Source organism: Pogoniulus pusillus, chromosome 4 (genome assembly GCF_015220805.1).
Source record: "Pogoniulus pusillus isolate bPogPus1 chromosome 4, bPogPus1.pri, whole genome shotgun sequence".
NCBI lineage: Eukaryota > Metazoa > Chordata > Aves > Piciformes > Lybiidae > Pogoniulus > Pogoniulus pusillus.
In genome coordinates this window covers 30595506-30608970 of record NC_087267.1, presented here as the reverse complement: position 1 = coordinate 30608970, position 13465 = coordinate 30595506, and the positions used below count along the sequence as shown (strand labels likewise).

The 13465-nt window shown below is 43.7% G+C and overlaps 1 protein-coding gene across 3 annotated transcripts in view; it reads left to right on the top strand.

Moving 5' to 3' along the window:
- GRAMD4 (GRAM domain containing 4) overlaps window positions 1-13465 on the top strand; it is an 80014-nt gene that overhangs the window by 397 nt on the left and 66152 nt on the right. For 2 of the 3 annotated variants that reach the window (XM_064142450.1, XM_064142451.1), the window contains exon 1: window positions 20-261. The exons of the other annotated variant lie outside the window; for it this stretch is intronic. In XM_064142450.1, the coding sequence (XP_063998520.1) occupies window positions 233-261 (29 nt within the window). In that variant the 5' untranslated portion in view covers window positions 20-232. Of the gene's footprint in view, window positions 1-19; window positions 262-13465 lie in introns of those variants that run through there. 3 annotated transcript variants of the gene reach the window in all.

Genomic DNA, 13465 nt, shown 5'->3' with positions numbered 1-13465 from the left:
GGCGGCGGCTGCGCGGGACGCTCGGCACGGCCTCGGCGGCGCCAGCGGACGGGCACCTGCTGCCGCCCTCGCCCGCAGCGGGCAGGGGTGCAGCGCTTTGTCCGGGACTGAGCGGGCGCGCCCGGCCCTTGCGGCGCCTGGCCCGGCTCGGCCCAGCTTAGCGCAGGCCAGCGAACGGCGGCTCTCGGGGCGTCGCCTGTCTCCGGCGGCCTGGGCACCGCGGGGAGCGTGAATGAGAGTTTGCTCCGATTTACGAGCAGGGTGAGTGCCTCGGCGGGCCGCCTCCAGTGCGTGCTTGTGTAGGTTGTGTGTGGAATATTAATTTTTTAATGTATGAGGTCCAACCCTTTCCGCCCCCATCGCGGTACCGATCTCCTCGGGCCGGAGCGGTGGAGATCCGCTGACCCTGCGGAGTGGGGACCAAACATGACCCTCAGTCCCGGGTAGGGCTGCGTGCGGGGCGTGGTGCATCCCGCCGGGCCGCGCAAAGCCCGCCTCCTTCTGGGATGAGGACCCCCGAGAGGGGGTCGCCTTTTGTTCACTTTTGTCGGGGCCGGGGAAAAAGAGGACATACTGGGAGTGGTATGATGTGAGCCATAGAGGAGCTCGGCTGGGGGCTCAGTGTTGCTGGGCCTCTTTACGTCTGTGGGAAACTGTAGACCGTCCCCGTAGGCACTCAGTACGCCTGCCAGCCCTCTTCCCGGCGTAGCGAAGTAGCTCGGCTCTCCTTCCCGCGTCCTTCTGGCACGGGGCTGCGTGGACAGGTGTTGCAGCACCACCTCCACCCAGGTGAAACGAAGAGCCAGGAGTCACAGGCTGTAGTAAACACTGCGTATGAAGGGTGGCGGTGAACCTGGTAAAGGTCACATCGTTATGTACAAACGCAGCTCCTCCTAGCTGGTCTCTCAGGTTGTTGTTGTCTTGGGGACCGTGTTGCAGCGCTAGAAATCTGTCCTCGCCGGACCTGTTTCTCGTTTTCACGCTGCCGTGCAGTTGTCTTTGATCTTGGTAGTGTTTTGTAGAGCTGCTTGCAGGGATCTCCTTTGGCGAGGCGGGGAGCAGCCGAGCTCTGTAACACCCCTCCTATACCTCTTCCCAGCCCACAGACATAGAGGTGTCTGATTCGGAAACGTGACCTGGGAACATTGTTTATGTTGTGAGGTTTGCTTCTTGAGCTTTAGCTGAGCCTGGCTGGATTAGGGCCTGGCCACATGTTCATGTAATACATAGCCAATGGCGTACCACTCCCTCCAAGTGTGCAGTGCCTGGATTTATTTTGGTGTGGAGATATGAGGCACAGAAATGCTGAGGGAGTAGGAGCAGAAAAGTGCTGCATACTTTCAAGGAGACTGAGAATGGTAGGGCTGAGGTGCTGAGTAAATGGTTATTTTACAGTCTAGGCTGTCAACCTGGACTCCTTCACAAAAGTTCTGGTAGGTGTGCGCATATTTCATGAGCCTCCTGTGTGCTTCTGTGTGTCGTCACTGGGTTTAAGCACATGTATGGGGCAAATTGCAAAACAATAGACTTTTGTCAGCAGCTGCAGTTTTAGCTTGAGTGGTTGTGATACTGTTAAGCTTGTGTGAATGTGGAATGAATGAATGATGGACAGGTTTCCTGTGTTGGTTGATGTGTGGGTGGGGAGGAGATATATTTAATAAAGTAAGAGATCCCAGGTGCCTGTGCTCTGCGTTATCTGGCAATATCCTGTTTTCTTTTTTAACATATGATAAGTAGTTTCTTTCCTCAGAATTAGAGATATGAGCTGTCTTAAACCTTTTTTAAAGCACCTTAGCTTAGTTATTCAGAAAAGAGGGGAGAGCTTTTTTTAGTCCTAGTCTGTATTCTTCTGAAGCTGACACTTACTTTATATCAGTTTCACAGCTAGTAACTTTAATTGACCTGAAAAGCCTAGGCCCTGAAAACCTGTGTTATGTTTCAGTGTTTTCATATGGTGGCTGCAAGTATGTTTGGCATTCTTGTCATAGTAAATGTGGCTTTGGGCTGAGATGCCAGGCTGAACTGAAGATGAGCCATGTTGTGTTGCCAGCTCTGCCAGTAAGCTCTTGGAGATGGTTTTGGCCAGTGGCAGGAGGGACTAACCCGAGCTAAAGTACCAGATTGATAGATTTGGGTTTTTCCTCTTTTAACTGTGGCACTGAGGAAACCTGGTCAGCACATCCTGGATCAGGAGATGACTGTTGAATGGTGTAGAGGAGGCTGCTACTGTATTTAAATGTACGTGTACCGCTTCTTGAAGTGGTATGGCCTCTGCTCTTGGTGAAGATATTGCCCAGCTTTCTGCCTGCTCACCTTGTCAACATTGCTGTGGCCTGATGACCTGACGTTAGCACCTATGGGGGAGGGAGGAATTAATAGTAGCAGCAGCAGTGCAAAACCTGTCCTACCTTCACTCCTTGAAAGTATCTGGTTTTAAAGAGTCTTACAGAGGGGGGATCTTAATTGAAGAGGCAAAATCAGGGCTTTTGCATAACTTTGCTGTCTGCCTGGCTTGAAACTAGTACCTGGTCATTTACAACAGATAGCCAGTGCAGAAACTCTTCCCTGCCCTTACTCGTTCTCTTCCTGGTATGTGATATTCAAAGCTTGTAGGAACTGAAGTTCCATTCTAAGAGTGAACGGCTGAGGCAATAGCAGATGCAAATGAGATTCAGTATTGTTTAAGACCTGGGACACTCCCTCCTCCTCCTCTCTCCCCCCTCCACTCGAATGTTTTATTTTGGTAAGGGAACTTCTGCAGTGTCTGAGAAGTGGTTAGTACTTCCGTTAAAGGTCAGATATGCTTTTGGGATGTAGAATCATTAAGGTTGGAAAAGGGCTCCAAGCCGATCAAGTCCAGCCATAACCCAGCTACCAAGACCACTAAATTATATCCTGAAACACCACGTCTACATGCTTCTGGAACATTGTGGGTACATATGATGTATGTGTGTATGGTACTGTGACTTCAAAACTAAGGAGGCCACTTTCTGTTTAACCCTCTAAACAATTTTGGAGCATTAGCAAAGACCTCATTTAACCTCATTATGCCTGCTGAAAAGTCATGCATTGTTTCTTGATTCAGTCACTACCAAATCCATAAGGATTCTCAAATTTGTGAGACTGTGTTGTATGTAACATATGGTCCCATTAACAGTTTTATGGTGTATATATTTTTTATTTAAGGAGTAGCAGATCACATTTCCTGAGTTTTTGTTTCTTACAGGCCTGAACAATAAGTGCTATTCAGGAATGCTTGAGTCAAGGGCAACAAATGACTTGCACAAATTTTTAGGTTAAAGCTATATAGCAATTCAGTGGCTTGTCCTGGTCTCTTCCTCTCTTTCTTCACCTACAGTTTTTATCAGGCTTAGTGGTGATACTTTCTAATTTTGAAGTTATAGTGCCAAAGAATCACTTTGGTTGGAAAAGACCTTTAAGGTCATCCAGTCCAATCATTATTGAACTTTAAGTGCAGTGCTAAAACATGTTCCTTAGTGCCACGTGTGTGTATTCTAAAACCTTCAGGGATGGTGATTCGGGCACCTCCCTGAGAGGCCTATTCCAGTATTTGATAATCTTTTCAGTGAAGAATTTTCTTCTAATATCCAGTCTAAACCTCTTGCAGTGCAACTTGAGGCCATTCCTCTCATCCTATAGAATCAACCAGGTTGGATGAGACCTCCAAGATCATCCAATCCAACATACCCAGCCCTATCCAATCAACTAGACCATGGCACTAAATGCCTCAGTCTTTTCTTGAACACCTCCAAGGATGGCAACTCCACCACCTCCCTGGGCAGCCCATTCCAATGGGAAATCACTCTCTCTGTGAAGAACTTCCTCCTAATATCCAGCGTATACCTCCCCTGGCACAACTTGTGTGTCCCCTTGTTCTGTTGCTGGTTGTCTGGAAGAAGAGACCAACTCCTACCTAACTATGACCTCCTTTCAGGCCAGTTGGCAGGTCTCTGCTCAGACTTATTTTTTCCAGACTAAACACCCCACTTCCCTCAGCTGTACCTCGTAAGACCTCTTCTCCAGATCCTTCACCAGCTTTGTAGCCCTTCTCTGAATTTTCTTCAATCCCTCAATACCTATCTTGTTATGGGGACCCCAAAACTTAACACAGAAGGTGTCTATCCCTGCAAAGCTGTACTACTAAAATACTCCAATGTTATGTGCAGAAAAATGTGCTGTCCCAGGTTGTAGTTTCTCTTGTCAAAGCCTTACTGTGTCAGGCTGAAACAAAAGATGCCATTTTCTAGATTTATCCTGTAACACTATTTCCTTTTTTTTTTTTTTTTTTCTGGGAAGGTTATTGTTAAGTGATGAACTCACCTTAAAATTCAATGAGTTAGCGGTGCTTTTTGTTACGGCATAAGAAAATGAAGGAGTCTTTGAAGCCACTTCAGACTTCATAAATATTAACAGGCTCTGCGGTCTTCACAGGGGAAGTTCTGAATGTTTTTTTCTTCACCATAATGGCAGAGTTTCTTTTTCAGACTAAATCTTCTTGCCTTGACTGAACTGAAAAAAACAGTTATTGTGTGCAAACCAAAATCACTGTACTTGTGATTAGGACTGCTCTTGCTGGTTTTCCACTCCTCTGTTTGACATCTAGTCCTTCACCTTGGTGTACCATCTGAAAGCAGTAAATTTAATTCCATGACGTGGGAGACCACATCTTCAGTGGTGTTTAAATGATTGGAAATGCTTTTTTTTTTTCTTGTGTGTGTGTTTGGAAAAAAACTTTCTATTTGCATCTTGTCTTATCATGTGTGTTTAATATTGCCTGTGTTAATCGGGACCTCAGGAGGTTATTTGATTGCACCCCTTGCTCAAGCAAGGCTGTCTAAACCAGGTTTCATAGGGCTCAACCTAAATGGCTTTTGAATATCTTTGAGTGAAGGCTCCACAGCCTTCCTGGGCAACCTGGACTTGCTCACCCTCACTGTGAAAAAAGTGTTTCCTGATGTTCAGACGGAGACTCCTGTGTTTCAGTTTGTGCCCCTTGCTTCTAGTTATTTTACTGGGCTCTACAGGAAAATGTGTCCAGTGTCTTTGCACACTCCTGGGGGTGTTCATATACGTTTATAAGATGACCACCTCACTCCCCCTACCTTGAGCTTTCTCTTTTCAGAGCTGAACAGATCCAGCTTCCTCTTCCTTTGCTCACATGAGCAGTGTTCCGACCACTCTATGGGCCTTTGGACTTTTTCTGTGGCTCTTGTAATGAGGGATCCCAGAGCTGGACACAGTACTCCAGCTATGGCTTCACATTTCCTAGTATGCTGTAAAAATAACAAACTTCTGAAATAAAATTTGAGCATGAATTTTAGGATGCTGGTCTGAGAGGTCACTGTGGTACAGTAAGTTGTTGTTGCAGCTTCACTGAGTACTTTTGCTGTTCTTCAGGAGCTCATGTTCCTTCTTAAAAAAACAAGTGCTTCATCATTTTCCTGATTCCACCTGTGCTGGTTTGAGGAATTTTTTGCCCTGTGATGAAGGGGTTTATGACTAGGTTTGCTGACTGCACATGCCAGATAAGTGTAATCGTTAGATGCTGAGTCACATGGCTATGTATGTTTCTTGGGATGAGTTCATAGGGACTACTGTATGAAACAGGGCTTCTGTCAGTTTTGTGTGAAAGCTTCGTTCCTTTTGTGAAGGCATATCCTTGCTGCAGGCTGGTTTGGTTCTCCAGTAGCCATCCCATGTTGTGTCGTACTCTGGGGCTGACCTGCATGCATTTCCCTTATGACATGCCTGAAGGTAAGCATCTGTCTATAATCTGAGTGAAGTTCTGAAGCTTCCTCATTCTACCACATCTGTTTTGTATGCTTTTGTGGTAGCTGTAGTGGATGCTAAATATAGCATTTGTAAGCAAGGTTTTTATTTTTAGGTCAATGTTTCAGGTGCAGAGTAAAAATGTTAGTGTAGTGTTGATCCTGGGTGGGGAAAGAGAGAGTAGAATAAGAAAAAAGCATAATGCATAAAATACTGCTTTGTCCTCGGAATTGCCATCAAACTCAATGGGAAGGGATACTCATTTCTTGACTCTTGAGTGTCCCCTCTTGTATACCTAGACCTGTTCAGTTGGTTAAGATTTTTTTTCAGTGTGTTAAAAGAATATTACAAAATTATTTGGCAAATGCAGTTGCTTACCTTCTGTATGTCCAGGTATAATAGTGAGTAGACACATCTCTATAGTAATCCCCTGAAAGTAACTGCATAAGAAGAGGTCTATACTTACCTTAATTAAAGAGAGCAAAGCCGTACACTCCATGCAGGCCTGATGCATACAATTAGTGACTGAGTGCAATTAGTTTCCAACTGCTAAAGCTGTCTTATCAGAGGCTCTTGGTAGGACTGTCAGCAATTTGTGTTAGTATCTGGCATTACTAATGCTTGGCATTTTTTACCCTGTTGTAAAAAAACACTTGTTCCTTCAATATTCATTTCAGGTATTACGTGACTTATGTACAGGACACTTCAAATTCACTAGTTTGAAAACCAACCAATTCTTGAGGACTGAAAATCAGTACTAGCTTTTTTGGTGAAGGATACACAAGCACCTTTAGATACTCAAAGCAGAGTTTATTTCACAACCTGAATTTTATCGTTAGCTTCAATTTTGAAAAGTTGCTTCTTCAAGTTAGAAATGTGCACACATAAAAAAATTCTTAAGAGTTTTAACTCCAGAACTATCTTAAGAAAAAAGTCCTCAAGCCTCTCACTGGATTTTACTACCTGAGGCTCCATGTTCCTTCTACATTCAGGAAATGGTCTGCATGTTTTTCTTTCCCTCTCTGGATCTCATCTCTGCATTCCCAGGTGTGCACAGTAACAGCATTTAAAAATAACTTGCTGTGCTTTTCAAGGTTAACACGTTGTAATTCCTGGGGAAATGCAGCAGGGCTAGAGTGGTGTGTAGATTTGTAACTGTCATCAGTACTTAAGCAGTGTTGCAGCCATAGGGATGGGGAAATATGATCCTCTAGGGAAGGGTCTCTTAAAATACAGCTTCAAGGCCATGTGTTGTCCATGATGCTGTGTTGTGAGCTGAACAAGGGTATCTTTTTCTTCTTTTGGTAGAGTCAGGTGATGTCTGTAACTAGAGTTCAGGGTCCCTCTCTGTGCTTAGGACGCAAGCTACTTCCCTAGACAATACTGTAGTAGTGAGAGCACTACCAGTAGTAGGTTTTGCACCTCTATCAGTAGTGGGTTTTGTTCCCGGGGCAGCATACAGCCAGAAACTGGGTGAGTTTATGCTTTCAGAGTTGGCTACAGAAATTGGCGTGCTCAATTTGAGCCTTAGAAATACGAACCTTAGAGATCTTAGCAGCAAAGAGTCCAGTCTGAAAATACCCATAATCCCATTTTGGAGTGAAGGAAATGGCAGTCTGGGTAAGATGTGCATTTGTAATTTGTATAATTTGCAAATTGTGTAATTTGCACAATTATTGCAACAAGATACCATGTGTTGCAACAGAAGAAATGCTGTATTCGTCACCCAGAGGTGAAATGCTCTGCACCTTTAGAATGATGTTCCTTGCACTTACATGGACCTCAATGAATGTGACTTTTGCTACCTGATTCATAATCAAGGTGCAAGATGATCTGTAGTCTTGGATCATATTTCTGAACTCACTTTTAGTTTTGAGGCTTTCTTCATCTTTCCATTTGCACACCTTTTTCCTTGTGAGACAGGGAGTAATGCTGAGGGAGTTACCTGCAAGTACCATCCTTGAAAATCCTGGCTGCTTCCTCTTTCTGCTTGTAGCTGAGGTTTGATTCGCAGCAGCTGTCATCTTGCTGGTATGGAGCAGAGGTACCCATGGAGTGTGGAACCTGAGAATGGCAAACACCTAAAGTATCCTCATCTGACTAGTATTAGGGTGACTTTGTACTGTGATCGTAGTAAGTCTCAGCTCTGTAAACTACTTAAGTCTCATGTCAGCTTGCAAGGATCATATCATCAGAAGCAGCAGGAATAAATGGAGTCTGTATAACTGTGTTCTTTATGTAGTCTGACTTTTCAAAGCATTAAACCACTTGTAGACATTATTCCAGTTTGATGAATCTTATTTTTTGCACCACTGCAGTGCTTTTATCTACAACCTTCACATTCCTCTTAAAAGGTTAAATTGCAAAGCAACCCTAAAGGTATCACCAAGTGTCTGTGATCACCTTTTTCTATAAAAAAGTAATGTGGCTCTTGTTTGTGTAAACCTCTGTGATCTATGGGTTCACCTGGGAGTGCACAAAGAGGAATGTGATTTCCAAAAAGCCATGGAGCACCTGTCTGGGCATATTGATCTTTTAAGGGAACTGCTAGCTGCTACAAGATTTTCATCAGCTCTAAGAGCTTCCTGGAAACTTTCAGTAATTAAAACAAATATCAAGAGTTTACAAAACACTGCAAAAACGAGGTCTGTGTTTTATTTCTGCTTATCTGGATCTAGTCCTGTCTTTGTTTCTCTGAAAAAAATCTCAATATATAGCTTTTGATGCTTATTAAAGAGTCTGGGCCTATGGTGAAGTCTTCTGCCTTTCTTCCCTAGCTTATACGATCAATATACATGCATTCAGCAGCTCTTTTTGCTTTCAGTTATAAGAATAACTGCCTGAAGTGAGATAGTTCTGACTTCCCTAGAAAACTGTTAAGAAACATTTTTATAGCAAGTAACACTTTTCTGTAGCTACTTCTGCTTCTTTCCTGTTTCTTTCCGTAGCAACCTTTCCCCAGTTGGAGAGCTTTGCCAAAGACTATTTCCTCAAATGCCCTATCACTTACCCTCTACAGCAACACGTTGAAAACAAGTGAGGCACGAATGCCGTTTCTTGGACTATTATAGAGGAGAATTGTAGAGCTCACTTTGCTTAGTAGTTTGAATTTGTCTGGTAATGCTCTCTGGCCCTTGGCAGCCCTCTGTTCAAGTCCAGCAGTGACAGCATATGCTTTTTGAACAAGAGACAATGACTGGCATTTTAAATCTTTTTCTGGTGAAATGCTAGCCTAGTTGTGTGCAGTCTCTGCTTTGGATTTCACTTGGATGTATATAGCTATTCTGGTTGAAGACTATGGGAGCTCTTCAAAACTGCTTTTCTGTGTATTTTGCTGATACTTTGAAATTGCATAAATATTTTTTCTTTTACGGATAAAACTGTAAGTATTAAGCTCTTCTCTGTGACTCATTAGACTGTTGTTGGTGATAGTTTGCCTTTAAGTCATTGAAAATCTTTCCATGCAGTTTATACTCCTTACTGTCTGAAGCAAGCTATGTTTATTTTACCCTGACGGTTGCTTTCTTCTCAGATGTCTAAAAGCTCATGATACCCACTGAGGGCTAACATGAAAGTACAGCAGACTTTACACACACACACACGTGATTTTTTTGTGTGCAGTATTTAACCATTGAACAAATCTCCTAGATGAGGTTTGGAAACACTACATGGAATGACATGAAAAAGGTGTCTGTTTGCTTTGAATGTGGTGATTGACTTTTCCCCCCCGACTCCTGTCTTTTGTTCAAAAGCTCCAGCTGAAGCAGGTGTTGGTAAAGTGGCATTTTCTAGAGTTTTTTTCATTCAACGGTTTGATTGCTAATGAAGTTAATACTGCATTCTTGTGAAAGTCAGAAGAAAAGTAGATAAAGACTTGAATACTTACTGGAAACTCTTAAGAAGGGGCTGGATCTTGAAGATGATAGTCTGACCACATGTTACTTGTCTCAACCGCAAGTTGAGAAATGGTGCTTTGCAAGCAGATAGATTTCTGGTGTTTCTGAACTGTGGAGGAAAGCCAGGCACCAACTGTTGAAGTAGATTAGCTACAAGCATGCAGATTTTCTTTCCTGAAAGCTGATGATTTGAAATAACTTATTATTTTAAAATAATGATTAAACAGTGTCCTGGAGTCCACAACAAACAGATTCAACTCTGAAAGTAGATACTTTTCTGTTGTTGTTGTTTAACAAAATGCAGTCATAACAAGTAAAGTGAGTATTGTTATTGAGGTGTGGAGGAGAGCAAAGCTCTCTGTCTAGCAAGGTGAAAAGCAAAGCTCACCTGATAGCCAGTCAGCTAAAGAAAGCATCTTTAAAGGTATTCAGTTGCATGAGATTCTGGATGAGGAATTGGCTGGATGGTTGCATGCAGAGAGTGATGATCAACAGCACAATGTCCACCTGGAGACCAGTGACAAGTGCTGTCCCTCAGGGGTCAGTGCTGCTGGGACTAGTGCTGTTTAACATCTTTGTCAGTGATATAGACAGAGGAATTGAGTGCACCCTCAGCGAGTTTGCAGATGACACCAAGCTATGTGGCACAGTCGACTTGCTAGAGGTCCAGAGGGACCTGGACAGGCCAACCTCATGACATTCAACAAGGCCAGATATAAGGTCCTGCACCTGGGTTGGCACAGTCCTGAGCACAGATACAGGCTGAGTGGCGAATGGCTGGAGAGCAGCCCTGAGGAAAAGGACCCTGGAGTCTGGGTTGATGAAAAGCTCGACATGAGCTGTCAGTGTCAGTGCAGCCCAGAGAGCAACCATGTGCTGGGCTGCATCAAAAGAAGCATGGCCAGCAGGGCAAGGGAGGTGATTTTGTGATTCTCCCCTTTTACTCTGCTCTCGTCAGACCTCATCTGGAGTACTGTGCACAGTTCCGGAGTCCCCAACACAGGAAGGACATTGAATTGTTGGAGCGAGTCCAGAGGCGGGTCACGAAGATGATCAGAGTGCTGCAGCACCTCTGCTATGAGGACAGGCTACGAGAGTTGGGGCTCTTCAGCCTGGAGAAAAGAAGGCTTCAAGGAGACCTACAGGAAGGCTGGGGAGGGATTGTTTGGAAGGTCTTGTAAATGACAAGATGAGGGATAATGGGTTTAAACTGGAAGAGGGGAGATTCAGACTAGATGTTCAGAAAGGGTTCCTTACAGTGAGGGTGGTGAGACACTGAAACATGTTGCCTAGGGAGGTTGTGGATGATCTCTCCCTGGAGATGTTCAATGTCAGGTTGGATGAGGCCTATTCTAGTGAGAGGTGTCCCTGCCTATAGCAAGGGGTTGGAACTGGATGATCTTTGAGGCCCCTTCCAACCTAAACCATTCTATGATTCAGTAGCCCTGTCATTCTTGAAGGGAGACAACTTCTTCCATCCCCCACGTGCTCTTGTATGCACCCTCATGTGGGAACACCAGGGTGAAGTAGTTTGGCCTCTTCTGTAGCCTTGTTAACTTACATACAAAGTCTAAAGTTTTTTTTCCATAAATGTGTGAGCTCTTAGTCAAATGTGTTAGGGCTGGTTGTACACGGATTGGACCCAGCTTTCCACTCTTACTATTTTGTGTGATTCTTGAGCGTCCAGAAACTGTTCTGCAAACTGGGAAACAGACTTTTAGTTCAGAAAAAAAACTTGCTTTCATGTCTTCTGGGTTGTGTGGCTGCCTCTTCTGAAAGAGTGGATGAAGTTGGTTGTGTTTTTCAGTGTGCTTATTGTAGTGAAGCTATTGGAGGGCCAATGCCTCTGGTATGCTGTGGGGCATTAAAGTGGAGCACAGCAGTAACACACTGGAACAATCCTTGATTAAAACTGCTGTTAATTTTCTGAAGATTTTGTGCTCTACAATAAATAGAAGTGGTTGGCAGGAGTAATAGTAGGATATGAACTATCCCTTCGGTGGTTTTATCTTTTGGAGATCTGTAGTTGGTTTCTGGGCTTAAGTTGGTGATGTGACCTCTCAGTTTTGCCATGAGGCACCACTAGCTTCTCTTCAGCTTTGACTTGCAAATCAGTTTCTTAGGAAGGTAGGATCTCTGCAGAAATATCCTTTGTGAGTTTAGGAAGCTGTGAAATGAGCACAGGTGAAGTGGGCTAGTGGAGCAGATGAGAGTGAACAAGGAATAATGCTCCCTGCCCCTTTCATCCCCACCCCAACTAACTTCTAAGAAAGATAAACCGTATGTTTATGGCTCTCTTTCTTGAAGCGCTTTGACCTTTGGACCTTTATCATTGCTAACTGAAGTGCCGTTGTGGCATAAATAAACCCATCAGCTCAAGTAGTGTAACTCTGGCCCTCATCCCAGTCTTCAAGGCAGATGTGAATGCCATCCTGTAGCTGGCTTTTTAGTTACTTCCGTCGTCATGTCAATCAGATCAAGCAATCTTATTTCTTCTCCCTTGGTTTCTTTCACTTTGTTATAAAACTATCCTGCTAGCATTGTGTTAATTTAATTCTTATTTTGAGTCTGAAAGTTCAGCAGTGTGCCAGGTTGTTATTTACTGTCATTTCGGTTAGTATCATCTTAGCAGGCTGGTAGGCTTCATGGTGTATTTCTGGTATTTTGAGACAAGAAAATAGTTTGTTTTGAAACAGAGCATGCAAAAAGTGGGGTGGATCAGAGTGCTTGTACAGACTCGGTCTGTAAACTGAAGAGCTGGTCCTTTAAATATGAAAACCATTGGATTCCTGGATGACCCCATCTTTAGGATAAAAAAAACCCAACAAAATTTGTTTTGCCTCTTCCTTAAGTCTAGTACATTCCTTATGGAAATGCAATGGAACTCTTACTCGTATGACACTATCAAGAGAGGAGCTAGCTTAGCTCCACTTAGCACTTTAGTGATGCTGTCAACATCAGGTTTCCCCTTGGCAAAAGAGGGGAGCTGGGTGTGTTGATGTGCCCTGGTTTATTTAAAAGACTTGCTCTAAGATTCTGTGTTCCAGACAAAAATGTAGCTGTTGACTCCCGTGTATAATTTTCCTTTGTTGAGCCATCTACAGTTATGAGGCAATAGGACATAACAAGCACCATTAATGTATACGGACAAATTACTAAGAACTGGGCTAGTTTATAATAGCCTCAGTTGGCTGGTTTATGTGCTTTGAAGAGGTTCTGTACCTTCCTTACAGACTCACTTAACAATTTGTTTTCCTGAAATTGTGGAATTTTTTGTTTCCTTTTCCTCAAGTCTGTGTATGATTTAAGGAAGCTTCAAAAATGCTAATAGAATATGGATACCTATCTCTCTTTCCTCCACATTCCTATGTCAGTCATGCATGCAGCCATGTATGCCAAGTTGACAAAGGTGGAGAGCTGAGCTGCTCTGCATGTGTCTGGAGATGAGTGGGTTGTGATTGCTGACTGGGGTTAATTTATGGCCACATTGGGCAGTTTAAGTGGTGAGTTATTTTGGTTTTGTTTACAAAACAGAATTGGTTTAATGAAGTAATAAAATTTGGGAGAAAAGACAAGCATCCATAGGAAACTTAATTGGAGTAATTTTTTAAATTTTCTGGTTTTCTTTGCTTTCCATTCTCCCCTGTGCATTTCCCTATGAGTCCCTGACTCACAGGCTCTGTCATTCTTTCTGAGGTTATTTTACTTCCTGGCAGAGACCCAATCTGTCATCCCCCATCTGTAACTGCTGGTGGGACAGGGGGCCACCCACTGCTCAG